General features: G+C 47.2%; 1 protein-coding gene across 1 annotated transcript; it reads left to right on the forward strand.

The window, feature by feature from the left end:
• Positions 1 to 1,826: 1,826 nt before the first annotated feature.
• RNF128 (ring finger protein 128) lies at positions 1,827 to 27,699 on the forward strand. The gene is made up of 7 exons (XM_048959584.1): positions 1,827 to 2,286; positions 15,051 to 15,298; positions 21,439 to 21,510; positions 22,571 to 22,653; positions 24,937 to 25,033; positions 25,484 to 25,652; positions 27,488 to 27,699. The coding sequence occupies exons 1-7, from the start codon at positions 1,854 to 1,856 to the stop codon at positions 27,604 to 27,606; spliced, it is 1,221 nt and encodes a 406-aa protein (XP_048815541.1). The 5' UTR covers positions 1,827 to 1,853; the 3' UTR covers positions 27,607 to 27,699.

Here is a 27,699-nt window from a genome sequence, read left to right on the forward strand (position 1 = left end):
TTCAGAACCCCCCAGACTACAGAAAGCTTTGATTCCTAGTGAGATTCTGGTTGCGTTTGGTCCGATTCTGTCTTGGTGACAATGGCAGAGCTGAGCAGCCCCGAAGCTCTGAGTGGTTTGGCTGCTGTCCATCTTACAGACTGTGATTAAGTTGTTCCCCTCACCTATATGGAGCAGGTTTCAAAACAAAAACATCTCTGATTACCTACAGATAGATGTCTTATTGCAGCCAGAGATGTTACCGCTGCAGCAAGTTTTCTGCTTACACGTGGAACGAAAAAAGCTGCGACAAAAGGCTCTGCTCAGTGAGCTCTGTTGTATTTATTTAGCAATATTGATCTTTAGCAAACTGCTTCATCTGCTCTCCATTACTTGCTCTGCACACTGCTGTTTCAGCAGCAAAACCAACGTTATGCTCCTGAGCTTCACCAGGCACTGTGCAGGCAGCAGTGTGCCCAGCAGGGTGGGCATGGGAGGGATGCATTTGAGCCCTTGCCCCTCACTTGTCATTCATTGGGCCAACCCCCATCGCGTCCCCAGGGCTGGTTGGCAGCCTCTCCTCGGCTGTCCTGCATTTAGCACAGCTGTAAGTGAAGGGAAATGTGCACCACTGAGCTGCACTGAACTGTTGGTTATTGGCTGCGTGGATTCAGGGTCAGGCAGAAGCCCGTGTGAAAGACCAAGCAGTGCCAGCTCCTATCAGAAAGGCTCTGACTCTAAGTTTACACCAATTTTGTCTGTGATTGCATAGGCAGCAGCTGGTTCTGTATGATGGAACCAGCCCCACAGTGACACACGGACATCTGGGGCTGCTGGGGCAGCTGCTGCAGAGGAGGCTCTCCATCACAACAGCGATCCTGTGAGAAGGGGAGCTGGAGTGTTTTTTCTCTCATCTCTGATTCTGAACAGCTGGGGCTGTGCAGCCTGGAGAAGGGAAGGCTCCAGGGTGAGCTGAGAGCAGCCTGTCAGTGTCTGAAAGGGCTGCAAGAAGGAAGGGGGCAGACTCTTGAGCAGAGTCTGAGGTGATAGGACAAGGCAAAATGGTTTCAAACTAAAGAAGGGGAGATTTAGATTGGATGTTAGGAAGAACTATTTTACAATAAGGACGGTGAGGCGCTGGCACAGGTTGCCCAGAGAGGTGGTGATGCCCCGTCCCTGCAGACACCCCAGGTCAGGCAGGACAGGCTCTGAGCTCCTGCTGGGGCTGTGGGTGTCCCGGTTCAGAGCAGAGGAGTTGCACCAGATGGCTGTTAAGGGTCCCTTCCAACTCAAACCGTTCTTTGCTTCCACGATCCTCACCCTCTGCTCACACACGCAGGGATGCTGCAGGCTCTCCAGCCGCACTGCCTGCCACGGGACAGCAGCAGGACGTGGGCACCCACGAGCACGGGACTTCTGGGTGCCGGCTGGCTGCCCGCGAGGGCACTGCAGGGCCCTGCAGAAACGTGCATTTCCACTGCAGCTTGCACAGAGCCAGCAGTAATTAATTACGCAAACACGACTACTACATAAATAGAATAAAGGGCGCTCGGTTGAAGCGGCGGGTTTATATCGCACGCTTAATGAGGGAAAACAACGGCCGGTGAATTAACGCGGCTAACCCGGCACTCCACAAGCCGAGTTCAGGCGGGACTCGCGCCGCACGTCGCCGAGCGCTCCGCCAATATTAACTCGGCGGTGCGGAGCGGTCCGGACGCCGTTCGAGGACCTTCGGGAGCGCTTCTCCCCGCCCGGGGGTTGGGATGCGCCGCGGCGGGGGCGGCCCCGCTCCTCCCACGTGGGCGGTGGCGGGGCCGAGGCGATATAGGGGCGGCGGCGGCGGGGCCGTGCGGTGCGGTGCGGTGCAGTGCAGGATGGCGTCGGGGGCCGCGGGGCTGCTGGCGGCGGTGGCCGCGCTGCTGTGCGCCGTGCCGGAGCCCGGCGTGAGGGCGGCGGCGGCGGTGTGGACGGCGTGGCTGAACGTGTCGTGGGAGGATGGTGCGGGAGGCAACCGGAGCGGCTGGGAGGCGGGCGAGAGCGGCCTGTACGGGCAGGACTCGCCGCTGCAGGCGGCCGCGGGGCTGCTGGTGTTGCCCGACGGCCGCGACGCCTTCAACGCCTGCAGCGCGCTCACCAACTTCAGCTCGGCACCCGTCGGCGGCTCGGGTTGGGTCGCCCTCATCCAGCGCGGCGGCGGCTGCAGCTTCGCCGATAAGATCCGCCTGGCCGCCGAGCGCGGCGCCGCCGCCGCCGTTATCTACAACTACCGCGGCACCGGCAACGACGTGCTGCCCATGTCCCACGCCGGTGAGCAGCGGGCGGGCGGCCGCGCCGGGGTGAAGCGAGAGCCGGGGCCGGCCCGCCGTTAGCCGGGCTCCGCTGCCTCGCTCCCCCCGTCGGCGCGGCGAGGGGTTCTGCGGGCAGCAGCGGGTCCCGTTCGGGCGCCGTCGCAGCTGAATTAAGGCGGATGAAACGAGGGCTGAACGGGGCGAGCGGCCGCCCGAGCTGCACGGTGCGGGTGGGGAGGAGCGGGGCCGCCGGCCGCCGTTCGGTGAGGCTGTGCGCGGAGCCGCTGTGTGCGGCCCGTGGGATGGGTTGGGGCCCTCACAGGTTTCTTTCTCGTGTTTCGGCCCCTGCTCGCATGCTAACCGCTTCTGGAAGCAGGTATGGGGCTGGTTTGATTTTCCATAAATAACTTTCATCTGCAAAACGTTACTTACACCGGGATGAGCAAAAGCTCCGTTAAAGGCTATCGCCTTTTTGCAGAGATGGCAGAGACTCTCCTCTGCCTCTTGCTTGACAGCAGTGCGCTTTTGTTGCCTTTTTTTCCCCCCCTTCCCTTCTCCGGGCTCTCCATTTGTCAAATGAACGCGTTCTGGCTGCGTTCCAAACTAGTGCTTCCTGACAGCAGCTCTCGGCTGAAGGCTCCTGTCTGCTGGTGGCAGCAGGAGAGGTGTCTTGCTGTAGAGCTGGGATGAGCTTCTTCTGGCTGCCGTGCCCCATGCTGTGTGGTGGGCAGGTAGCACCTCCCTGCCGTGCCCGTGTGCTACCCAGTGCCACTGCTTTGGGCAGCCCCATCCTGACACCACAGTGAAAATGAATAGTGGATCTTAAAGCTTGGGCTGTCCAACAGTGTACCTGCAGCTGCGCCCTTTATGAGAAGAGGGTTCCCTTGATAAGGGAATGGTGGCTGCTTTTGGAGGCTCATTTTTGCAGTCTTAATGAGGTGTGCTCCACTTTAAGAATTTAAAACCCGGAGTCTGGGCTCTTGTCTCAGACACAGGGCTTCCTGGTGTAATCGCATCATCTGCTGACAAATGGATGGAGCTGTTGGAGAGGGTGCATGAAGATGCTCATAGGGCTGGAGCACCTCTCCTGTGAAGACAGGCTGAGGGAGCTGGGCTTGTTCCACCTGGAGAAGGGAGGGCTGCGGGGTGACCTCATTGCAGCCTTTCACTACTTGAGGGGAACTTGTTGATGGGAGGGGAACTGATATTTTCCACAGGCACATAGTGGTAGGACAAGGGGGAACGGATTTAAACTAAAAGAGAAGGAATTTAGGTTAGATGTTAGGCAGAAATTCTGTATTTGGATGGCGATGAGGGGCTGCTGCCCAGAGCTGTGGGCGCACACTGCTGGAGGGGTCCAAAGCCGGGCTGGGTGGCCCTGGGACAGCCAGCACATGGCAGTGGTTGGGGGGCTTTAAATCTCTTTCAGCCCAAGCCATTCTATGAAATGCTGTCAGGATTCGGCTCTTGTTGCTGACAGCAGCATTGCTGCTTGCTGTGTGCCCGCATGACCCAGCAGCTCCGAAGGGCTGTTTGCATTGCTGACTGGGGCAGGTCACCACTGAAGCTGTTTGTGAGGGGAAAAGCTGTGCCTCTGCCCTCTCCACCATCCTGGCTGCTGGGAAACCTATGGCATCTTAATCTTGCTGGCAGCTGCTCCTTGAGACGAGCCATCTGCTTGCTGCGGGGCTGCTCTGAGCGGAGCGCTTCCTCCCTGCCCGTGCTGCCTGCAGCTCTGCTGAGGGGCTGATGCTGGAGTGCTGCTGGCTGTCCTGATCATTCCCCATGGCAGGTGTCAGGCCCCAGGGCATGCTGAAACTTCCCAGCCAAACTGATGTCAACCAGGACGGTGGCTTTCTGGTGAGGGCAGCTTCTGTGTTCTGGAGAGTCAGCCTGGGCTTTTGGAGCAGCTCCTTTTGTGAAGACTCAGAGTGCCTGTGCTGCTCCATAGCAGCCTTGTCACCTGCATTGATAGAGTTTATGGCTTACAATCAGCATGTTTAGTCTGACAAATCTTTATGGCTTATATCAGTGGAAACTATATCAGTCTGTGTGGAAACTTTCAGGCGTGCCAACTTGTTAAAAATAAGTAAATAAGTACTACCAATAAAAACAGCAGAAAGCAATAAATAGCCAGACCAGATGTGATTAACTCCTGCTTGAGAGTCTCCAGCGCATGGAACGTCAAGGATTTAACGGAGTCCAAAGTAATATTTACTTTATACTTTTATAAGCACAGCACCTTATCAATTAGCAAACTCTAGCTTTAATTGTGTTCACTGTAAGAAGATGGTACCTCTCTGTGGCAGGCTGAGCAGGGTTTCAAAGTACAGCTCTGTGCCTATAATTGCACCTCTCTGCAATCTGTATTGACCTTCTGAAAAAGACATTTGGTTGGAGGAGAACAGCAGCATGCGGGGGAGAGAAGCGTGCAGTAAGAGTTGGTTTGTTTTAAAGGTGGACCTTGACTTAAGATAGAAGCGGACTGTTAGGAGGCTGTGGTGTCAGGGTGCATTAGATTCTTGGTGGTGTGTCCCTGCATTTGGTAAAGGAGGATTCTCTGCTGGTTGAGAAATTGTTGCAGTGATTTCGTTTGGCTTTTCTTGTTGTGTAGCTAGCCTCGAGGAGCGCATCACCCGATCTGCAGAGGGCTTATTGGAGGAGGAGGTGGCTGAACAGTTCTGGCTACAACCCTAACAGCGCATCTTGGGCTGACAGGATCTGGTTGGAGTCTGTAAACTGCATCCATTGGTGAAAAGGGGAAGGAAAGGTTAAATACATAGCACTGCCACTTAACTTGTTCTGCAGGAATTCCGCAAAGGTTAAGGCCAGCAGTCAAATGTCTAGAGGAAATGGCATATGGCAAAGAAGTGTGCTTGTGCTCTGCTGGAACTTTGGATGATATTTAGAAACAAGCTATGGCTTTGTTATGAGAGGCAGATGTGACCTGTAAAACTGGTCCTGCTAAAGCAGAGGATTGAGGCGGGATGGCAGGCCCAGGCTGTGCTGAGGCTTTGTGAATGTTGTATAAACAAAAGTTCTGCTCTGCTTTGCAGTGAGCAGGGTTTGCACGGAGCAAATCCAGGGCAGTGTTTGCAGCCTGCAGTGCCTGGAGTTCGCTGGTGTGGTCCTGAGAGTAAGTGTTTGGTGCCTGAACTGCAAGTTCATGGCTCCCTCATTTAAAGTTAAGGTTCTAGGGGCATTCAGACAGCTGGGAATGGTTCAGTGGGTCTGGCTGAGCCTGATTCTCAACCTCATAGGGTCTGTGGGGGTGCAGGAGTTGGGGCTGACCACAGTTCAGAGGTCTGCGAGCACCCAGGGGAGGAACTGAGGTTCAGACTGGTGCCTGCTGCTGGTGGCAGCAGTTGATCTAGTTCAGGTTCCCCTGTGCCATAGAAGAATATGCAGGATAGGCACCAACCCTTAAATAGCCTGGAATAGTTGTGCTAAGAGCTCTTGCTCCTTGGTTTTATGGGCTGCTGAAATGTGAAAGGATGAATTAAAATCCTAAGTGACAGCTGTGGCAGCAGAGGCTTCGTTGTGTGGGGTTGCTGCCCTAAAACAATAACAGCGCTTGTTTGCCTCCGGTCCCAGACATGCCACTGAGCAAACAGTGGTCTGGCTCAGTGCTTTCCTGATCATATCAAATGTGCCCTGTCTTCCGCCTGCAGACAGGTGCCTCCTGGCTCACATTGTGCTGACTTGTGTTATTTTATCGTTAGCTGCCTCAAACTTGCTCATTTCCAGTGAGATCTGGGCTGCCACCAGACTGTTGAGAGCAGAGGCTGATAGTGGCAGGCTTCATCTCATGGGAAGGGGGTGAGCGGTGCATTTTCTAAATCAGTAGTGCTGAACGCCGTTGAAAATATTTGCTGAAGAATTCTCCGTAGGGAACGTTGGCTGCTGTTATTGCAGAGGGCTTCAGATACCGTTAGGCAGATGGGAAGGGAGTATTTCAATCTTGCCAGTGTCAGTGACCAAAAGCCATGCCTCAGATCTCTGGGGCAGCCCTCTTCACACTGTGGTGCGCTTACCAAGTGTGCTGTCTTGGCTGCTGGGCTCAAGGATGGTTTCATTTTCCAAGATTTAGAGCCTGGCAGCATTTGCACAAGTCCTAAAGACTCAGAAAGAATGTGAGGGGGGGTAATGCTGGTGGTTGTTGAATTCATTTGGCAAGTGATCACTCTTAACACTGTTTAACCAAATAGAATTCAGGTTGGTTTCCAGCTCTCGGACCCACTGGGAGCCTATGGAAATTTGTGTTATTTAAAACAATGTTTAGTCTTAATGTGCTCCAGCCTGTTTGGTGGTAGTTTCCCATGCTTCTATCTGTAGAAATCTTCCTTGTCCACAGTAAGGGCTGTGTGTGTCTGGCTTGGGGGCCAACCTCACCCAGACAGTCTCCCGGGGCCAGTGGGTGGCTGTTCTGGGCAGGATTAATAAATGTAGTGTTGGTGAGGGCTGTAAAGTGTTCATGCTTGTGTTTCTAGGCCAAGACTGGGCTGTGAGCATGACCTTCCCCAACAGGCTTTTCTTTTGCTTGATACAATCATCTGTTAGCAGGGGTTTCTTTGTTCCTCTCTCTTCTGCCCTCGCCACGCTCAGGATCTCCGAAGGCTCTTGCTAGTCTTCACATTTCCCTGTGTTGCTGCTGTGCATTTACTTATTTCCCTTTTTATAGCCCTGGCTGTTGCTGCCTATTACTGCCAATTTTTGCAACCTTCTCAAGTGTCTTGCTGTTGCACATTTACCTCTGTAGTTTGTATGAGGAGGAGGAAGAGATAAGGCATAGTGCCAGCTGCAAAATAAAGCAGGCTGGAAGTGGATTCCGTTTGATTTAGATCATAGTGTGTTCAAGAAGACAGCTTAATTAAAAAAAACTGGGATCGTAAGGGGCTGTTGCTTTAAATAACTGAGAAGCAGCCTGGAAGTGCGTGATTCTGTCTTGGCACTGGGTGATGTTTGGGGTGGAGAGAGCAAAGGAGGAGTAGAAGGGGGAGAGACTGGACAGGACTGGGCAAGTCACTTTGCCCAGGCTTAAATTGCTCCTGGAATATCAGTTCAGTAATCCTCCCTGCTGAGAAAGGGAGAGCTTAGTGTGTGGGACTAAAGGCATGAGGATGAAATTTCCACCAGCAGTGTCTGTGACTGTGGGAAATCTTCTGGGAAAGGTGCTGTTTGGTCAGATCAGCATTCCTGATAAGACTCGGCCTTCTGCATGTGCTGGAAAGCAGTAATTGTTTCTGTAAACATTATAGCATGTATTAGAGCAGAGCTAGCAAGCAGGCTTCATGGTTTGACTGCTTCTGAGGCCAGGTATGAAGCTTACATCCATAGCACCGTGTGATGCTGGAAACAACAGCTTTTGTATTCAGAGTTGCATCACATCCAGAAATTGGGGCTCAGCATGTGCGTGCTGTTACTTACCTTTCCCTTCTGCCATAAGAGACGCTAATAGACTTGTACAAGCTTGCTTAGCAAGTACCAGAACCCCCCCATTTTTTTATTATTTCAATGCAGTGAGGTAAGCAGTATTCCAACAGCTGTACCTAAACATGAAAGGCGGTGTAATAAATGCACCACACACATGCCTCAACAGGCAGCATGCTGAGGTGGCAGGAGTCTGCTGGGAGAGTGATCAGGCTCTGCCTTCCTGCTGCAGCACGGGAGGTGGCTCTGGCTCTGGGTGGCTGGCTGACCGTGGTGCAGTGGGAGGGATGCCCAGGGGGCTGAGCAAAGCCAAGGCTGCTGCTCCTCTTAGGCTGGAGGCACAGCTAGACCAATCTTCTGTGTTGCAGGTGCCTCAGCGTGTAGATACAAGCCAGGAGCCAGCCACCACCTGTCGAAAAACAGGATTTGTATTTTGACTCTCTCTTCCTTGAGTTGTTAAACTGACAAGGCTGCTTTTTTTGCTCATCGTCTTTGTGAAGCAACTGAAACCAGAAGTAGATTTTTTTGTCTTCTGCTTCTATTGATGGTTGTTTAGTGCTGAGGGATGGGTGCTCAGCTCTTGCCATGGTGCTTCAAACAGTTCTTGTGCATTCTCCGAAGGTCTCAGTGCAAGGTGGTGCACGCTCTTTAAAAAAGCAGCCTTTCATCCTGTGGCAGGTCTCTGGCAGAACTTACTCAGCTGTAGCAGTGTCTGCCGCCCTTAATCTGTTATTGCATCTTCATCTCAGTCCTGAAGCACTGGGAGAAAACAGTGCATTGTTCTTCTGAAGTGCTGCTTAATTTTTTTAAGAAAAAAAAAATAGTGCTCCATTTTTATTGATTAAAACAACTCTGCTGCTGCAGTGTCAAATGAGTTGCAGTTAGCTGGCCTTGGCTGCCCAGCTTTGTAAGCGGGGAAGGATGACGTTTAGCTTTTGATAGCTGTACCACACTGCTTCCGTTCCTTTCCTTCCCCTCTGAGTGACTTTCCTGGAATGATGTCCCTTGTATGTTGTGTTCCTGAGGGAGATGTGTTGGCTGGCTGCTGGGCTGGATCTCGCTGCTGTTGGCTGTGCTGGCTGTGAGCTGGGTGCAGCACGGGGCTGCGCCCTAGGGAAGAAGCTTGGAGCTGTGCTGCAGGGGTCTGTTGGTTGCACAAGGGCTCTGGTCAAAGAGAAACAATGTTGAAACTGCTGGGGCTTAATTTCACTGCCCTCAAACATGACGCAAAACTTCAGATGTTTGTCAAGGAGGAAAATGTGACAATCTGAAATTTTGTCACTTGTGTGCATGGCATTTTAGCCTTTTCCCTTGTTATGAAACACGTATGTTCCTCTAACAGCACTGCCTCCTATTTATTTTCATGGAAACTACAACAGATGCCAAGGACACAACAAATAAGAGGGCAGAGTGAATTCTCAGCTACAGAATGCTGTTTTTCAACATAGTCACCATCATTAACTGTGCATTTTTGTCAGCGATGAACAGGATCCTGCTTGGCAGTCCAGAATGTGACTTGTTCACACTGCTGTCACCACTGCTGGAACACAGCACCCACCCCCAGTTATGGTTTGGTCTCCATCAACGTTCAGCAAGCACTGATGGGTGTCAGTGGGTACCACCTCCTGCACGTGGAGGAATTCAGTGGCACACCTTCCCTTCATACACACTTCCACATCCAATGCTAATTTATCAGGTTGCCTCTCTGCTGCCATCTGTGGTAGAGCAGTGAAATGTACCAGAATGTTGGTGGAAGGTTCAACCTCTACAGCCATACCACAGATAATCTGCCTCTAACATTGTGGGCTGAGATAATAAAACAGGAGGCGTGTCTTTTTGGAGCAGCCCTTGTAATTTCTGTAATTGCTTTATACCTTCTTTCTTCAAAATGCCTACAAAACTATTGCCTTCTTCAAATGCCCAAAGGAAACTGTTGTAGCCAGGTTCCCCCCTGGAGGGGAGGGGTCCCGTTGGGCTGTGTTGCAGCCTGTTCTTGGCAAAGGATGTGATGGGCTTGGCCTTTGCTATCCGAGAAAAGCTGCATTAGAAGATCTATTGTATTTGCCCCAGGTTACATGTCTGCCTTTAAACAGAATGAAAGGGGCTTTCATGAGTTGACTTGTTCTAAAGCAACCAAATTCAGCTCGTGTTTAAACAACGCAAAGCAGTTCCAATGGTGAGCTTTATCTGAACGAGATGAGAAACCTGTTTTAAGTGAGGCTGGAAGAGCGGAGACAGATTCTGAGCGAGCTTTGACATACAGACCTGTCAAACAACAGGAAGTTAATCATTCACGTCAAAGAGCTTTCTCAGTGTCTCATGCAAGCCCGCAGTTGCCAGTGTTGTGCAAAAGTATTACATGGAGAAATGTTAATTATTTCTCTTAGATTTAATTTTCTGTGCTATTAGATACTAGAGAGTAACAGCGCTGCTGTGTTCAAGTCAGCTGTAGAGGAGGAAGCAGCAGTGCATCATGATGGCAAGCTTCATAGCTGAAGCTTTTGCCTGAGCTGCAGAGCCGGGCGATGCTTGGTGTTAGTTGCTGGTGTATTAGAGCTGGAAATGTGCTGCACTGAAAGCAGTGTGTGGTCACAGAGCTGGCGTTGTGGCTGCCAGCCTGAGCCAGTTCTGTTGGGCTGGTAGTGAAACTCGAGTGGTGAATGAGAAATGTGAGAATGAAACAGAAGCTCCTTAAATTCCAGTGCCTGAAAAGTTTCCTTGAAGGAAAACTTGTTTTTCAACATTTAATTAGCTGGGGAGCTTAGCCTTAACTGGAAGGGTCCTGGTAACACAGCAAAGATTCAAAGTACCACAGGTACTATAACAGGCTCTTTACACGTTGTGCTTCATTTTTATTAAATACACACAGTGACAGGCAGAATGCAAAGCCTGCATTGAGCAAAATTAGAGCAGCAAAGTTTTCTCTTTTTCTCATAGGATCTGGAAGATAAGGCAAGAGGGATGGTGTGTGCAAGACATTTTGCTGCTCTGTGGCCGCTGCCTGCAGACAGCATTAAGCCCACAGGAGTGTGCAGGGGGCAGGGTTTCAGCCTGGAGGACACACAGCTGTGACAGCAGCTCCTGTCCAGATGGGAGGATTTGCTTACCAAGGCCATCTCAGAAGGGATGGTTGTTCTGGCTGTAGCAGCAGGTGATATTCTCGTGGAGCCCTGTGTGTGGTTTGTTCTTGTGCATCGAGTGCATCTGCTGTAAGCTGGAGATGCGTTGCAGTAGGGCTGAATTTTAATTATGGTTAAGGAAGCATTAAACTTTCATCCTGGCTGAGGAAATATGCCTGCTATGCTTTCACATAGGCCTAGCAGCTGTCTTTTGGAGAGCTGCCGTGGCCTTCCTGTGTTGCTGTGCTCTCCATCAGTTTTAGGTCAGGAAAGCTGGTGTCATTATGGCTGGGTCTCCGGAGGACCAAGCTTCCTAGCAGTCTTCCTGCTGTGGCTGTAGTTTCTGGGCTTTTAGGTCTTGTCCTGTTTTATTCATTCCACCTGCAGTGCTTGTGGAGCTTCTTCCTAATACACTTTCTTTATCATAGGAAGGCTTTAATAGCAGTGAGCCTGCGGTCTGGACAGAAAATATCATATTGTTGTTAAGGGAAACACAGAGCGTTCCTTAATGTGAGTCTCTGTCTCACTTTGTGAATCCCCATGGTGTCTGGAGGCTGTGCTGTTAACTACCTGGAAGGAAGAGCAACTACAGCAAGTGTCAACAGAGAAGGGAGAAATGAGTGTCCACTACTGGTTGTAGTTGATCAGTATCTGTGAAAGTCACTTCTCTCTTCTTTTGAAAGGAAGAAGAAAAAAAAAAGAGGCAGAAATTTCAGGTTTGACACTGAACACATCCTGACAGCTCCTCAGAGCTGCTTCAGTGATGTCAGCACTGTCACACTTTGGTGTCAGCAGTGCAAGGTACGGGGCTGCAGAGGTATCAGTGCAGTACGTGGGCACTGACCTGCCGTGCAGGCACTGCCTTGACGCATGCCACAGGGTCTCACCACGCTCAGCAGTGCTTCAGAGCTGGCTTATCTGCAGCGTGCTTAGGAGTAGCACTGGGTGACATTGATCCCCTGCCAGCGCAGGAGCAGGTGTTCACTGTTCGGGAGTTAATCCTGCTGGCTCTGTGCACGTTTTGCATGCTGAATTTCTCTACTGAATTGCCAGCCCTTTCTCTGTGTTCCTACAGAGTAGGAATGAATGGCAGAACAAGGAAGGTCTCTGCAGGCACAGTTGAACGTGGATACTCACATTGGTATAAATAGATGAAACTCCACTCTGCGTCTAAGTAAACCTGATACAGGAAGGTGAAAGCTGTGATCCTGGGTCCTGTACTCTCCTTGCGTGCCAAATGCACTTGTGTGCTAGCTCTCCTTCCCTCACCCTGCAGAACCCTTTGAATGCTTGTGTTTTGGCTGTGCCTGCCTGTGTCTGCAAAACAGCCTCTTCTGGATTTTCACCATTGTGCCGTGCTGCCTTATCATTTGGGAGGAACCTTTTGCAGATCTCCAGACCTACACAGGCAGATTGTGTTTGTCTGAAGATCTGACTAACTTTCCCTCTCTAATTTCATAGGAGATGGAAAAGGAGAGGCTGAGAAATGTTTAACTAAACGGGTTTTGCTTCTGTTTAGCAATGACCCTATTATTAACAGCTTAATCTCACTTTCTAACTTTTTAAAAAAACTGTAGCAGAAAGCCTTGCTTAAATCACAGGAGCTGATTCCTAGGCCAGAGATGTAGAGCCCACTTCCCTGGGCTCGGTAACATTGCAGTGCCTGTCATGGTGAGATCCTTCTAGCTGCTCAAGGAGTGCTGGGTGCAGGCTGGCCTCACTGCTTTGATTCTAGCAGTGCAGCAGCAGGCTAAATGTGGGTTCTGGGCTTTGAGCTAACAGGGCACTGCTGAAGTAAGTAAGGCAGAGGAGGGAGGCCTTGTTTTCTGTGAGGTAAGGGTGATGCCCCTGTGATGGTGAGCGTTGGCCTGGGTGAGCAGGGGCCTCAGGCTGTAGGGGCAGTTTCTGAATTCCTTTCCCTGTTGTCAGCACAAGGCATTTGGTTAGCTCTGTGTGCTGTCACGTTAGCCCATCTGTAAGTGCCTTTAATAATGAATCGTCAGCTCTAAAGCCTTGCCCCCATAATGCAAAGTACTGAAGATGGGCACTGATGTAGGTCAGCAGGGGCTTGTTGTGGGGTAGCAGTGCAGATGCTGGTAGACACAACCACCCTCTCAATCTGCCCTTGTTTCTGCAGTGTCAAAGCTCTCACTTGCAAGGTGTGCTTTCTTCATGGCTGGTGAAAGTCTAACTGCCACGGCTGCCGTGCCTAAACTGAGCTCTGACCTCAGCACACAGCCAGTTTGCTCCTTTGTGAAGCAATGCCTCCTCTCCTCCACCCCCATAGGTGTAAATAAGCATTAATGTGTTGCACTGAGACCAGCAGCTTGTGCCTGAATGAATGAGGAGCAGAAACAGCTGCCTGAGGTGCCTTCCTCCCTTCAGTGGCTGCAGTCAGTGATCTAAAGTCCTGCCGCGTGACCGCTGATGTGTATTGATTCAAAGTAGCTGAAATTGTGAGAAATATCTGAGGATGGGAGGAAAAAAATGAAAAGTACCAGGAGAGAATATTCTCTTCTAGTGAATCGTGGTGAAGTGATGATCTGAAACTAAAATTGAAGTTGTCTATTTTTTTTTTTTTTAAAGGGTGTGAAACTCCATCTCACCAGGTGGCTTAGTAGTTGAAATGGTGTTGCACGTTGATGGTGACAATTCATTAACAGGCATCCCTATGCTACTTGCCATATTGCACTTAACCACAAGCTATATTTGACTGGTGAGGCAGAAGGCAGTACAAGCTTTTTGGCAGGCTTCTTATTTTCTTGCTGTCACAATCAGTTCTCCCACGCTTTCCTCTACTCTTACGAAAGTAGAAAGTCTCAGCTCCTGACCTGACCCCATCTCTAATTCTTTGCTTGCTCCTATCACCTGCCTCCAGCCCGTTTTGTAACTGGCATACCAATCCCAGCTCATCATAAAGGATGGTAGCTGCGCAGTCTGGCTGCCTCTTATTTCACCTCTGGTCTGAGATGCACTTCTCATTACAGAAGGCTTTCTGACTAGAAGATGAGGTTAGTCACACTGGGGAAGATTGCTGGACGTCATGTTTGGACATCTTGGGTCAAAGACATTACATGGGCAAGATAGACAATTAATAAGTGCATTCTCAAATGAGAGCCTTTTGTGTTTTAACACCGGTTTGAGTTTTGATAGCGGAAGGTTGGATGAGATTGCTTAATGGAGAGAAAATATTGGTCTCCCCAATAAAATTGGTTTGGCTGGGATGTTAGTTAAAAATAGCACTTCTGTAACAGCCTTTGCTTCATCGTGTGATATCTGTTATGAATGTCGTGCAGCTGATGGCTTAATGCCATGGAGCTCCTTGCTGGCTAGTCTGTGAATCTACTTTTCAGCCAGTGATTACTTGCTCATCTCCCCTTTTCTGTTTTTCTCCTAAGAACAACTTTGTGTTTGGGCTACTTAATGTTCCCACCAATAGCATGAAGTGTTCTCAGCAATTGCTTTGTCACTTGAAATGGAAGCATCTTTGTTCAAGTCATTATTTAGGGACCAAGGTTGCTTGAAATTCCTTCTGACAGTAAAGCTCTTTGGGCCCTCTGGATAGCTTGCTGTACTGTTACAAGGGAGTTTGTTGTCTACTACTGACTGTTTAAAAGGCAAGCACAAATCAATATTCTCTTGTCTCTAAATTTACATTTGAAACCCACTGCATTTGTAATCACCACAAGATTTCGCTCCAGTGTTTCTCAGTTATCTCTAGAACATACAGAAGCAAAGGTTGGTCCATATAGCTTTGGTTGTTTGATGCCTCAGTGGCACAGTCAAATTTAGGGCAGAGGGGTTAAGAAGTAGCAGAGCAGGGAGGGAGGCAGATTCATTGCAGGAAGCATCCGTAAGCTGCCAGCTCTGTGCCTGGCATCTGGGCAGGAGCTGACCTGGATGTGTGTATGATTGCTTTTCAACTTCACGCAGCTCAAAGGCAAGCTGAAGTGTAAACTGTCAGCACTGTGTCTGAAATGATGATGAGTGTCTTACATGGAGTGAGGAGCCGTATGGAGAGGAATGGTTTCTGAATACAGTTCGGCTCATAAGTAATCAGACGTACTTGTTCAGCTGAACAAGAACAAGGAGATGGCACTGACTCTATTAGTTATATTAAAACTGCAGGTGCCAGCAAGAAGCTTAACAGTTTGTTCTTTGGCTCTTGAACTGGGGCCTCTAAGCTGACTGGAATACAGCTGTGGTGAACGTGGGTTCTGTTTCTCTTTTGCAGGTGCAGGAAGCATCGTTGCCATTATGATTGGCAACCTGAAAGGCATGGAGATCCTGCGCCGGATTGAGAGTGGCCTGAAAGTGACCATGGTTATTGAAGTGGGCAAAAAGCATGGTCCCTGGATGAACCACTATTCCATCTTCTTTGTCTCCGTGTCGTTTTTCATCGTCACAGCAGCAACTGTGGGCTACTTCATTTTTTATTCTGCTCGCAGATTCAGGATCACGAGGGCCCAGTCCAGGAAGCAGGTGAGTTGGTGCTGTGTCTGTCACTTACTGTCCCCCTGAGCCACCATGCTGTGGATGATGAAGCTGAAATAGTGCTTGAGCACCAAGCTGACTAAATTTCTTTCCAAAGGAAAGAGAGTGTGAGCTAAGGGAGGTATTTTTAAACAGCTAAAAACTTTTCAAAGAAATGGCAGGAAGGCACCTGTCTGGTTCTCTTGAGAGTGTAACTGGTCATGCTTAACCAACTTTCTCCTACAGATTTTACTTCCTGAAGAGCAATGCAGCAATAATACTGATGTAGTGGGGGAAGTGAGAGAGCTAAACTGCTTTTAGCTGACCCTCACACTTCCCACATAGCACTGCCTGTGTGCTAGCTGTAATGCAGCGTAAGACAGACTACTGACGTGTCTCCAGAATGGTGCACGACTTCTGCCACCTCAGTATAGACCACAGGCTGGGAAACTGCGTCTTGTTGAAAGCTTTTATCTAACTGAAAGCTATCAGAGTTGCCGTGACAGCCTCAATTAGGTGTTGAATAAAAGCCACTGTTGTGTTCTTTTTAAACCCCAGGCAGGCCATTGTTAACGAGTTAAATTTCTGGGTAACTCTCTTTTGTGCAATTGTCCGATCAGCTGATATAACAAATGCATACAGTTTTGCCTTCAGTCCCAACTTGTCCCTGCTCCTTCAGGGCTTAAGGAAAAGCCTTAAAGTGAGATCTATGTCCTAGCATGATTCCTGTCAAAGAGGATGGGCAGCAGCAGGAACAAGCTCTGAGTTGCTCGTGTACAAGTACTGTTGTTGTTGCAAAGGAGACCTGTGGTATATGCAGTGCTGCTTCTTGCAGGACTTACCTCAACTGTGAAAGAAGAGTTGTTGTGTGACCTCTAACTCCAGCTTGCTCGGGGAACTACCTCGAGATCAGTAGCTAGATAGAGAAGTGGCATTCTGCCATTGAAGGAGATGTGCCCTGTTGAGCTTCACTGCTATCTTGGGGATTTTGGGCCTCCTGAACAGATCATTCTGAAAACACTTTGAGGCTAAAAGCTGGATGCAGGTGTTGAGATTTAGGCCAGTTTTGGGCTTGTGTAACATTTTAGGACTGACGTTTTAGGCTCTGAAGTGCTAACTTGTGTAACCACTGCTCTTTGCTGTCCTTCACCTCAGTCTCTCTCCCTGCTGTAGTTGCAGGGAACGTGGCTGCTGTTGAATGCTGTTTTTTCCGGTAACCGTAGCACCTAGCTCAGTTTGGTCGATGTTCTTCTGAAATCCTGTTGTTTAAATGTAGTCTTGTGGATGATGAACAGACCTCATTTTAGCCTCTTTGTGTTCTGATATTCCACACTTGGAAGTAACGTGGAAACACAAAGGAGTAGTTGAAAGAGCAGGACTGGAAGTTGACAGCTGCCTGTGAAACGCAGCATTGCCACTCCTGGATGTCACACTGAATTGCCTCTGTGGTGCCTCTCGTGAGGAATGGCACAGAGCCCTGTATCTTGATGCTGCCCTCTGCATAGCATCTGTGGACAGAGGTACGCTGTCTCTTATTGATTAATTTCTTCTTTCCCTGCAAACTGCCCCACTGAGAGAACTTGATTCCAATCACAATAGGCTGCCCTAGAAACTGATCTGCGGAAGATGCTGTTAATCAAATCACAAGAAAATCTTCTCTTCTTTGAAGGCATTGAACAGAGCAGCTGTGGAAGTGCAGCTCTGCTCTGAGCTTTCAGGCTTTCAAAGAGCTACGGCTGTTATTAATGCTTAGTGGTAGACAGCACTGGGAAAATCCAGTTGGTTTGGCCCGCTCCTTCTCTAACTGTTTCTATCTTGGGCTCTGTGTACACACAACACAATTTAGTCTAGATTGAAAAATGACACTGACGAATGACATGCCAGTTCCACATGATTTCAGCTGATCTGAAATTAAGGAGCCATGAAGTGCTTTATGAAGTACCAGAATCAAAGAAAGATTCTCTGACATAGTGGAATAAATGTACTACTTTGTAAAAGTGAAACTCAAGACAATCCAGAATTGTTTTGTAGGTTTTTTTTCAATTGTTTCTGTACCAAAGCATCTAAAAACTAACCTTACAAGGATAAGATGAGGAAAGAATAACAAAGACGTTCTTGTTGGTGAAGAGGAACTAGTAAAATGTGGCTCTATGGTGTTCTCTGTTAACCAGCTTACTGGATTTTCAGAGCATGTTCTAAGTCTCAAAATAGGGACTTTGAAACACTGAATATTAGTCAATCAACTTATCAGATTGCATGCTGCCTGTGGAACTTTGCTGTCATTCAGCCATTTGGAAACCCTCTCCGGACTTTAGTCTGTTATTTGTTGGAGTAAAGGGTTTTTTCCCTCTTCTGTGCAGGTGTCAATGGGTTATACATTCATTTGGGCAGTGTTCTTAGGGAACAGTTGTGTTCTGGTAGTAATTGTTACAAACTTTCCCTTCTGAAGTCTTCTGAATGTTTCCCTCTACCAGTGTTACAATTCTTTCTGAGCATCTGTCTCATTTTTTGACCTTCCTGGTGACATCATGTTCTACCCCTAGAACCAAGAGGGACTCTTTGGTCACTCTGCAGAGTTCTGTGATAAATGTGACCTGCCAATAGTGCTCTGTGGTCTATTTCTGGTATCCTCGAATTCTTTACATCCTGCTTGTATGCCTCATTTGCTTGCTCTGGATGATTTTGAAGTCTTTACCATCTCGGCAGTAGTTTTTTCCTTTTCTTTGGCTTGTCTTGAAAAGTCTTCAGACTCCAGTGCTTTCAGAAGCCATCTCTTGTTTTATAGACAGTGAGGCTGTTGGGTGCATTAAAGCTTCACCACTCACCAGCAGAGTTTCTGTGTTTCTTGCTATGACAACGTGCTTTTTCTGGTGAAGGAACTTTAACAAGTTGGTTTGGTCACACATAACCCAGGTCTTATTTCTGCTGCAGATGTTTCTTGAAGGCAGCACCTCTGTCTCTCACTCAGTTTGAGCAGGAATTGTATACAGGAAAACTATAATTTTCTATAAAGTTGAGTGACTACTGAGATGAGCCACTCATGTTGTCTTAAAGTCCAAGTGAAAGCAAGTTTAATAACACATCTGTCCTAACTGTGAGCTGAAATGGATCAGCATTTTCTCATGTTAAGCTGTTTACAACTGGCTGTTTTTTGTCTGACTCCATTTTCTTGTGAACTTGGAAGTCAAATGGCAATCTCTGTGGTCTGTTACTGCATCGTGAGGCCTGTGAGCACAAAGGTGGCAGAACAAGGAAAGGGCAGTGGGGAGCTGTGCTTGGTACCAAAAAGTAGTGACAAATTCTGTTCCTCAGTATATTAACCTTTCTTAATAATGCAGAAGGACTGAGCGTGTTAATCTGTGGCCTGGTTTCTTATTTGAGCTCAAGTTTTCATTTCCATTGATTTCATAAGGATTAGGTGTTGCAGCTTAGAACTGACCTAATTAATGATTTTGGAGAAGGTGAGTTGCTTGACTTGCCAGAATTCCTAACTGCTTTCATGGCAGTAGCTGTCTGTGGGGAGGAACTTCCTTTGCTTGCAAGAGAAAAGTGGAAGTTCCTTACCTCCTTAGAGCTGGCTCCTCTGTGCTGCCACGGCTGTACTTGCAAGGGTGCAGAAGGGGCTGGTGATTAAATTCCCCGGGAGGGACTGGGGAATGAACAGCACATCTACCTTTCCCAGTCAGGTGCCTATTTCAGCATGCCAGAGCCTGGGTGGCAGCCAGAACCTGACCCGACTGTAATACCTTGATTCTGTCTTTTTTCTTGTCTCAGTCTAGTCAGCTTCTGCTCACCCTCCATTCCCCAAGGGCCGTAGGGTTGTTGAAACTTTTAGAGTCATTAACATTTAATGTTTGCTCCAAAAATTTGGCTTCACAAAATGCTTTGACATTCCAGGCTTGAGTATCTTGGATCTCTGGTAGCCTACTCAATAAATGCTTCCTCTTGCAACCTTTCTCCATCCCCCCGGAGCTGTGCTCCGCTGTACTTACATAATCAATGTTAAAGGTGACTTTGCCGTTGGTGCATTTCAAGAACAGCCATTAAACTTGTGCTCTGGCAAAACTTAAAATATCGTCTCGGTAAATTATTAATCATGCAGCCCGTTGAGTACATTTACACTTTGCTGTTTGCCAGCAGTTTCTGCAGCCAGTTGGGTCCTGTCAATATGCTTGCCCTGACATTAGATGTGTAGATTAGATACTACACAGGGGAGTACGCTCCTGGATGGTTTAATTCCCCGTTTATAACAAGTAGCTGTAGTGCAGGACCTGATATTGCTGCATTCCTAGTCTGTGTTTTAGTGAGACTTCGGGGATTTTCAGAGACAGCTGTGTGGCTGCTTCTCTACAGCTTCTGGTTGAAGCGTTGACAGGAGGAGAATGATTTTGAAGTGTCATACAGAAACTTATGCTGCTGTCTTCAGCAGAAGAACTCCACAAGGTTTTTTGAAGAAAACTTGATTGGTTCTTGTTCCTAATAAATAAAATACGCATGCTTGCATTTTTCACCTTAGGATGGCATGAATCTCGTCCTTGATCATTGTTATAGCCATTAAGCTTCTAAAAGTTTGTGTATTGATGCTGTAGGCTAGAAGCACAAAGCAACACTAAGTATCAGCAAGCTTGGCTGTACCAAAACAGCATGATAGCAGCAGACCATCTAAATCAACATGTTTGCCCTACTTCACCGCAGGGAATTTTATGTAGGGGCACGGGGCACTAATGAAGACTCAGAGGACTAATTTTCAGCCAGATGAAGACTGCTGAAACATCAGAACTGGGGTGCTTACTTGACCCAGAGCCCAGCCTTTCCCACACCCCGTTCTCCAGCACTTAGAAGTATTTAGGCATAGAGTCAACAGGAGCATAAAGTGATCTGACTCTCCCAGTCCTCCTCCTCAGATTCCAGAGGTCAGCAATTTATGGATGTTGGGAGCTGGAAGCTGCATCCAGATCATCATGTTTAATAGACATTAATCTTCAGTGTCTATCAGTTTGCTCAGTTTGTTAGGTATCATGAGTAGCTTTCCCCAGCTTGTCTCTTCCATGCTTCTGCCATTAGTCCTGCACTTTTAGCCTGAAAGGATTCTTGTATCTGAAGTAAAATGCATGAGGGGGAGCAGTGCTGGAAGGTTGACAGTGCGGTGCTCTGCACTGAGCAGCTGAATCTGGAAGAGGATTTTGGGTTGGGACAGCAGTGCCAGAGCTGCCTGATGCACCACTGTGTCCAGAGGCAGTAAGTGCACCAGAGAGAACAGTCAGGTGATAGTGGTAGAGCAGCACCAACCTGTGACCTTTAAACAGGGTTGTTGGCTCCCATGCTAACTAAATGCATTGCACTGACAGCTGGACAGCAACGGTTGCCAGGCAAGCTGGGCTTCTGCTCCTGCTCATCTCTGCCCGGTATCCTGACAGCAGCAAGCAAATGGCATGGAGGGGAATGCACTTCAGCTTCCTCCTCTGCCCTCATTGAAGCTGCTTTGCAAACCTCCTGGGGCTGCTCATTTGATTTGTTTAGCAAGGGATAGAAATAAAGAAAGCTCTGAATTGTGTGTGTGTGTGTGTGTGTGTGTGTGTGTGTGTGTGTGTGTGTGTGTGTGTGTGTGTGTGTGTGTGTTACTTTGAACCCACACTGATAAAACTGTGTTCTTCCACCTGACAGGAGTGGTTGGTGCCAGGAGGCTGCTGGCTCTGTAAGATGTAGGGCAGAGGGCTGGTTCAGGGTGTGCTGTGGTGGTTTAGTGCTGGGTAAGGAACCTCACCTTTCCTTCAAGGTGTGAGGCTGTGCAGGATTGGCTGTGGGACTTGGTGTTCAGCCTTCTATACCCATTTGAGGCTTTCTGTTTATTTTGGTTAGGTCTAATCTGATCAAGGTATTATCTTATGGTTTCTAAAAGGAGAAACCGTGCTTTATGAGAAGCCTAGGTAAAAACAAATCATATGCAAGTGTTTTCTTGGTGTGTTGTCTGGAGTCAATAGCCACATGAATTTGTCCTGAAACTTGTTTTGTGTTTCACCTAAATAGCGTGGTCATGCTTACTTAGCTTGTTTTGATAATATCTGGGTTATAAAACTGGTGCCTGCTTGCTTAGACATTAGGAGCTATGAGAAAAATAAGTGTTTAACCAGGACTGCTTTCTGTTACAGCGACAACTGAAGGCTGAAGCCAAGAAGGCCATTGGACAGTTACAGCTGCGCACCCTGAAGCAAGGAGACAAGGTATAGCCTCAGCACTCTGCCACAGCCCTCACACAGCTTGGAGTACGTCCTTCCCATTGGGAGAGGATGCAGAAACCTCTTGGAACCCATAACTGCCTTTTCCTCTTTCAGGCCAAGTTATTTTCAGGGGCACAAGTCTTTGAAATCTGCACATACTTACAAGTCATATGTATGTGTTTTTACGTCTTACCCATAGTCTTGCTGTGTTGAGAAGTCCTAATTTTCTGATATGGAAAATGCCAGAAATGCTTTGCTTGAAAAGCAAAATCATCGTCAGTGGCTATTCTTCTTCTGGCTGACACTGGAGGTAGTGGTTTCCAAATCTCTGCAGTATTGACTGAAATAATCCAGTGATCGCAGAATCCCAGAATCACAGGGGTTGGAAGGGACCGGGGGTGATCTAGAGACCATCGAGTCCAACTCGCTGCTAAAGGGGTTCCCTACCAAATGGGTTTTGAGTGTCTCCAAAGAAGGAAACTCCACAGCATCTCTGGGCAGCCTGTTCCAGTGCTCTGTCACTCTACCCTCACTGAAAAGAAGTTCTTCTGTGTATTTATGTGGAACTTCTATGTTCCAGCTCTTGGCCATCACTCCTCGTCCTATCACTGCACACCACTGAAAAGAACTTGGCCTCATCCAGTTGCCTGCCATGCTTTAGATGTTAGGGCATTGATCAGATCCCCTTTCAGCCTTCTCTTCTCCAGGCTGAACAGCCCAGGTGTCTCACTCTTGTACAGGAGGTGTCCAGGCCCTTCCCCAGCTTAGTCACCTCCACTGGACTCTTACTAGGAGATCCCTGTTGTTCTTGAAATGGGGAGCCCAGAACTGGATTCCTGGTAGCTCACAGCTGTTTCTAAACCATGGGATTAAGCTTTCAATGCTTCTGCTCAAATGTCAGCTTTACTACAAATAATCCATAAAAAGTGTTTATTTAAAATTATGGGTCAGAGTTATTTTATGTTACTTTAGCCTAGACCCCTTTGTCTTCAGTAAATCTGACTGGAGTTCAGAGGAAGCTTTCAGAGCTGATTAAAGGTGAAAATTGATTTCTCCACTTTAGGAAACTGGTCCTGATGGAGATAGCTGTGCCGTGTGCATTGAGCTGTACAAGCCAAATGAAGTAGTGCGCATCTTGACTTGCAAGTAAGTTGCCTTCCATTCTGCCCCTTAATTCAAAATGGTAAAGCTTGCCTTTACTGGATGTTCCTCCTGCTGTGTTAACGAAGCTGATCAGGCTTCTATCAAATCACTGTAGAGCAAGAGTTCTTGAGTCTCTGTCAAATAGTATTTCAAACTGTAGATGTACTCTGGCAGTGTGCTCCTACAGCTTGTGTCTGTACCTCGCTCAACCTGAACATCCAGGCTGACTACAGAGCCACTCCAGTTTATTCTTCTAGAATTCTCTACTGTTGCATCTTGTTGTGCTCCTATGGAAGCCCAACATGCCACTAATATTTTGATTGTTTCTAAGATAAGCAATGAAGCTATTTCAGAATTTAAGGAAACTTGTTCTGTGTGTCTTTGTGTGCCTGCTGAATGAGATTGCTGTGGCAAAGCTTCTCAAATCAGGAGGCTACAAGAGTGATCAAGTTAAATGTTGCGTGGACTTAATTTTATACGGGAAGACTGCTTTTACACGGGGAGGATTATGAGAAAGTGCTTGGAAAAAATTTGACATGGGGAAAAAATCTAATTCTGAAGAATGGGAAAATCTGTGGCTGTTGTTTTCTGAGCAGTGCCACCTGTCAGACACTATTAAATTTGAGCTGGCATTACCTTTGCACAAGGTTATGGTTTTGTGAAAGCCGTGTGTGTAGGAGCGGTAGCCGTCCCAGCGGGCTGGGTACCAAGAGGCTGGCCTTGGAAAGTGCTATCTGCAAACTTCCTTCACCTAATGCTTAGCAGTTTAGAATGAAACAAGACTGAATAAGCTTTCAGGAATGTGTTGATGGTTATTCAGTTGTCTTATCAGGCTTGTGCTAGCGGGTAGTCCTGTACATTAATGAACTAAATTCCGTGAGTGCAGAGACATTTAGACTGGCTAGATGTGTAGAGCTGATAGAAGAGCTGACTTCTCTTGTTAGTTCCTTGGTAAGAACTTGCAAAGCACAGCGTGACTTACTGGGTTCAGATGAAATTACTTTTTCTTTTTAAGGTATTCTTTATGTGTGAATTTGCTGTACTGTATTTTGCTCTGAGGCTGCTTTTAAGTATCTGTGATGTTGTCTTCCTCTTTGGCCCAAACATGGCTGCAGTAGGGACTTGCTTAAGATAACCATATTTGTTTGATAATCTCTGCCAATATCAACCATATTAAACTCTCATGTGAGTTATAAACTGTTATGTACTTCAAGAATTTACTTGATGTTGGTGGCCAGCCTCTGTGTACAAACCCTACATGTTAAAAGCATTTAACTGCATGCCTAAAAGAAACAAGCAACTGAATGCTTCTGTGAGTCACAATAGTGGTATCTAAATATCTGGGGCGTATGTGTTTGTAGAAGGCATTCTTGTCCAGACAGTCAAACTGCAAGCATTTATAGTAGCAGAGATACACCAGACGTGAGTACAAGTTCTCACAATCACTATGCATTAAGGTAGTTTCAGGTTTTACTACAGATGTTACATTGGTGCAGCTGGAAGGAGGTGCTGATTACGTGTGCTTAATTGGAGAATTCATTATCAAGCTTGGGTGTAGAACACCAAAGGTGGTGAACTCTTCACTTGTCTCATAACAGAGTGCTGATTAACATTGAACAGAGCTTTGCCATTTCAATTCAGGCAGAAGGAACAGGCAGGTTACAGGGTTGCAAGCTGTCTTCCTAAATTTGTCCCCTAGATCAAACCCATTGTGGGTTTGAGTACCTATGTAGAAGCACACATTTCCACTTGTGATGGCTGAACTGTGTTTAATTGCTTGTGTGTGCAGTCTGCCAAATGTCCACTTGAAATATACAGTGACTGCATAGGCAAAGTAAATGTGTGGGAGTATAGTTTATCTTGAGAACATAACTTGGCAAGATTTCTTTTATGTAGGTTTAGCAGGAGTGAGTGCTATTTATGTCTGTGTCGTCATGACGAAAGTTGAGCTTAAGGCTAAGGTTGAGGTGCCAATATCTGTATTATTGAAATTATAATCTAGAAGTACATAGCACGGTGATTTGAAAACAAACAAAAAAAGCCAACAGAAGTCCTACAACAAAACCATTAACACTGATGTAGCATAGATAACTCAGTCGTTTTTATGAGTTGTGCAGAGAAACAAGTAAAAGGTTGAGACCATGCAACTAGCCGTAACTTTCAACAGCCATGTGTGGCAAAACAAGGCAATTCTAGAATCAGTGAATTCTGTGTTAGTAGATAAAGCTGCTACACAAACATCTTTCCTTATGTGAAACCTGACTTTTTGGTTGCTTCCTCCACTAGCCATCTTTTCCACAAGAACTGTATTGATCCTTGGCTTTTAGAACACAGGACGTGCCCCATGTGCAAATGTGACATTCTCAAAGTTCTAGGCGTTGAGGTAAGTCACAGTCTTACCTAGTGGCAGAGGTCGCTACCAGTACTGGGATATATGAGGGACTGATGCATTCTGTCACTGCTCTGCGTGGCGAACACCAGAGGAAGATGCTGTTGCCAATGCCTGAGCAACTGAAATATATGCCAGAGTTGGGCTGGTGGATGGAGGCGTGCACTGAGTGGGAGGAAAATTTGTCTTTTCCTAGTACTGGGTAATAAAAAGGAAGAGCTGGTTAAAGAATACAGAAGCTGTATCTGAACTTCCCACTCTAAATAGGCAGTAGCTGGTTTTCACTTGTGATGCTGGGGGTTGACAGCAGAATTCCATTTTTCTGTTGTAATCCTCTTTTTTCTGGGTAATAGTCCACCAGATCCAGTCCCTCAAAGCTTTGCTCTCCTTGAAAGATGCATCCCCCTGAAGCTGTAACTTTACCATTTTCTCTTTTTCACACAGGTGGACGCAGAAGATGGGGCAGAGTCTGTGCAAGCCACAGTATCCAGTGGGACTTCAAATGTCACTTCAATTAATGAAGTGGACAGCCACAGTGAAACTGCATCATCTGGATATGCTTCTGTGCAAGGAGCAGATGAATCAGTTCTGGAGGAACAGGCAGCATCAGAAAGTAAGTTCTATTGCTTCACCCGACTTGTTGGATTGCATTGCCCTTCCATTGCTTGTGCTATGATAGCATTAGGGTTTTTTTCCCTTTGTAATATACAACAGTGCTTGTTTTTTGGAGTAGTGTTAATCTTCCTTTTAACTCTTGGCTCTGGCACTTACACTTTGTTTTCAAATTAAGTACAATCTAACCTTGAATTTCAAACAGAAGTCAAGAAAAAGAGTAGTTGAAAATCACATACATACTACTTGCAGGCCAGAAGAAATTTCTAAAGAAGCCCCTTCTCTCTTTCTCTCTTTGGAGGCTGTCTTGGATGAGTGAGTGTTGCTTTGCCACCACATCTGTCCAATTTAAGTAATTAAATACTCAGAAAACCTTTGGGAAGTCTGTCCTTTTTTAGCACAGATGTTGCAAAACACGACAACTACTTCCTATTGAATTTCAGATTTTTGTCTAGGCTGAATCATCCTTGAACACTTTCAGAGTGTTTTAATTGAAAAGGCTATCAGCATTCCCAAATACCTTGTATTATTTTTTTTTTAACAAGAGCCATGTGTATTTCTAATGCTAAAGCACCAGTGCTTCTGTGTGAGGTTTACTGATCCTGAAGAAAGTATGTGGAGGTGAGCTCAAGTTCATCAATTTAACAGAAGTACTCGTTACTGGGGGGGGCTACCAGTAACATCTCTATCAAGTCCGCAGTTACTGGTGGTTGCTGGTTGGTAGAGTGTCCACACAACCTTGTGGTACCTTGGCCGTGTATATATAACAGTGGAAGACAAAGCACTGTGTATTAGGGGAAGCAAGCTCATTCACAGAAAGCAAGGAGACTTGTTCACAGCTACAGAGCAGCTTCTCACAAACTTTCTTCTAGTTACATGCAGAAGCTAGAGGTGTTTCACTTGTGTTCCCAAGCTAACATGAGCCCTTCCTTATGGGCTAGCTGTCTCTTGAGGCCATGATCTCTATTTTTCCACGTAGTATTGAAAATACCTGTTAATAATCAGCTCTGCTCAGACATAGTTGGTTTTGTTTGTTTAATGGAATGATTCCAAGTTTAAAAAAAAAAATTAATGTAAATATCCATTGGATTCTGGTGTTGCCTTGGAAAGAGGAGTAAATGGAGAGGCTTTCAGACAGGGGAGAGGTGCTGAAGCTGCTTAGCTCTCCTGCTGGATCCAAAGCTGATTGGAAAGTGTGGGATTTGCTGCCATCTATGGGACGCTGTGCCCTTTTTGGGCACACTGGCTAAGGAGAAGGCGTTTTCCGTAGGCTAAACTTCAGAAGCTGAAATCTGCATTCCTACAAGCCAATGAAGAGATGTGGGACTAAGCAGTATGGTGTGGGCCCTTGTTCTCACCTTGAGCAGAAAGAACAAATTCTAATGTCAGCCTGACAGGCAGGCTGTAAGGATAAGGCCACTGTTTCCAAATTGCTGTGTCTCTCACAGTTTCTCCTGACTCTCAGTTACTCCTGATGCCCATTTTCAGTACCATAAAGACAGGAGAATTCTCAGTCTCCTTGTAGTGGGACTTTATGTCCTTATGTTGCCTTCTGCCACTGCTGTACACAACCTAGGCTTGCTTGACACTAGTGGGAATTGGATTGCAAAGCCCAGAGAACACTGCTAGAAATAACAAAAAATGGCAGGAATGTGCTCACAAACTGAGAGCCAGCAGAAGAGTGGTAGTTAGGGAGTGACTTTGGATTTCCTGCTGTCTGGGAAAAGTGCTGGGAAAGGACTGCTGCAGTGGGCTTGTAGAAATAAAGCAAGCATTTTTGCCTAAGGTAGTAAAGCTTGCCTGTAACCCTTTGCATCTTGTTTTTGTTCTGGACAGATGACAACACACATCTTGTAAATAATGAATCTCAGACTTCAGCTGCGGCTGTTCTTCCTCCCCTTGACAACCCAACTTTTGAGGCGGACGAAACACAAGTTTCTGAAGTTAGGTCCTAAGAATGTGCCCAGCAACACGGTATAAGCCTTCTGCAAGGAGCTGCCTACTGCCATCGCATGTACACCACGCGTTTGAAGAACCCAGTGGATGAC

The sequence above is a fragment of the Lagopus muta genome, chromosome 13 (genome assembly GCF_023343835.1).
Source record: "Lagopus muta isolate bLagMut1 chromosome 13, bLagMut1 primary, whole genome shotgun sequence".
NCBI lineage: Eukaryota > Metazoa > Chordata > Aves > Galliformes > Phasianidae > Lagopus > Lagopus muta.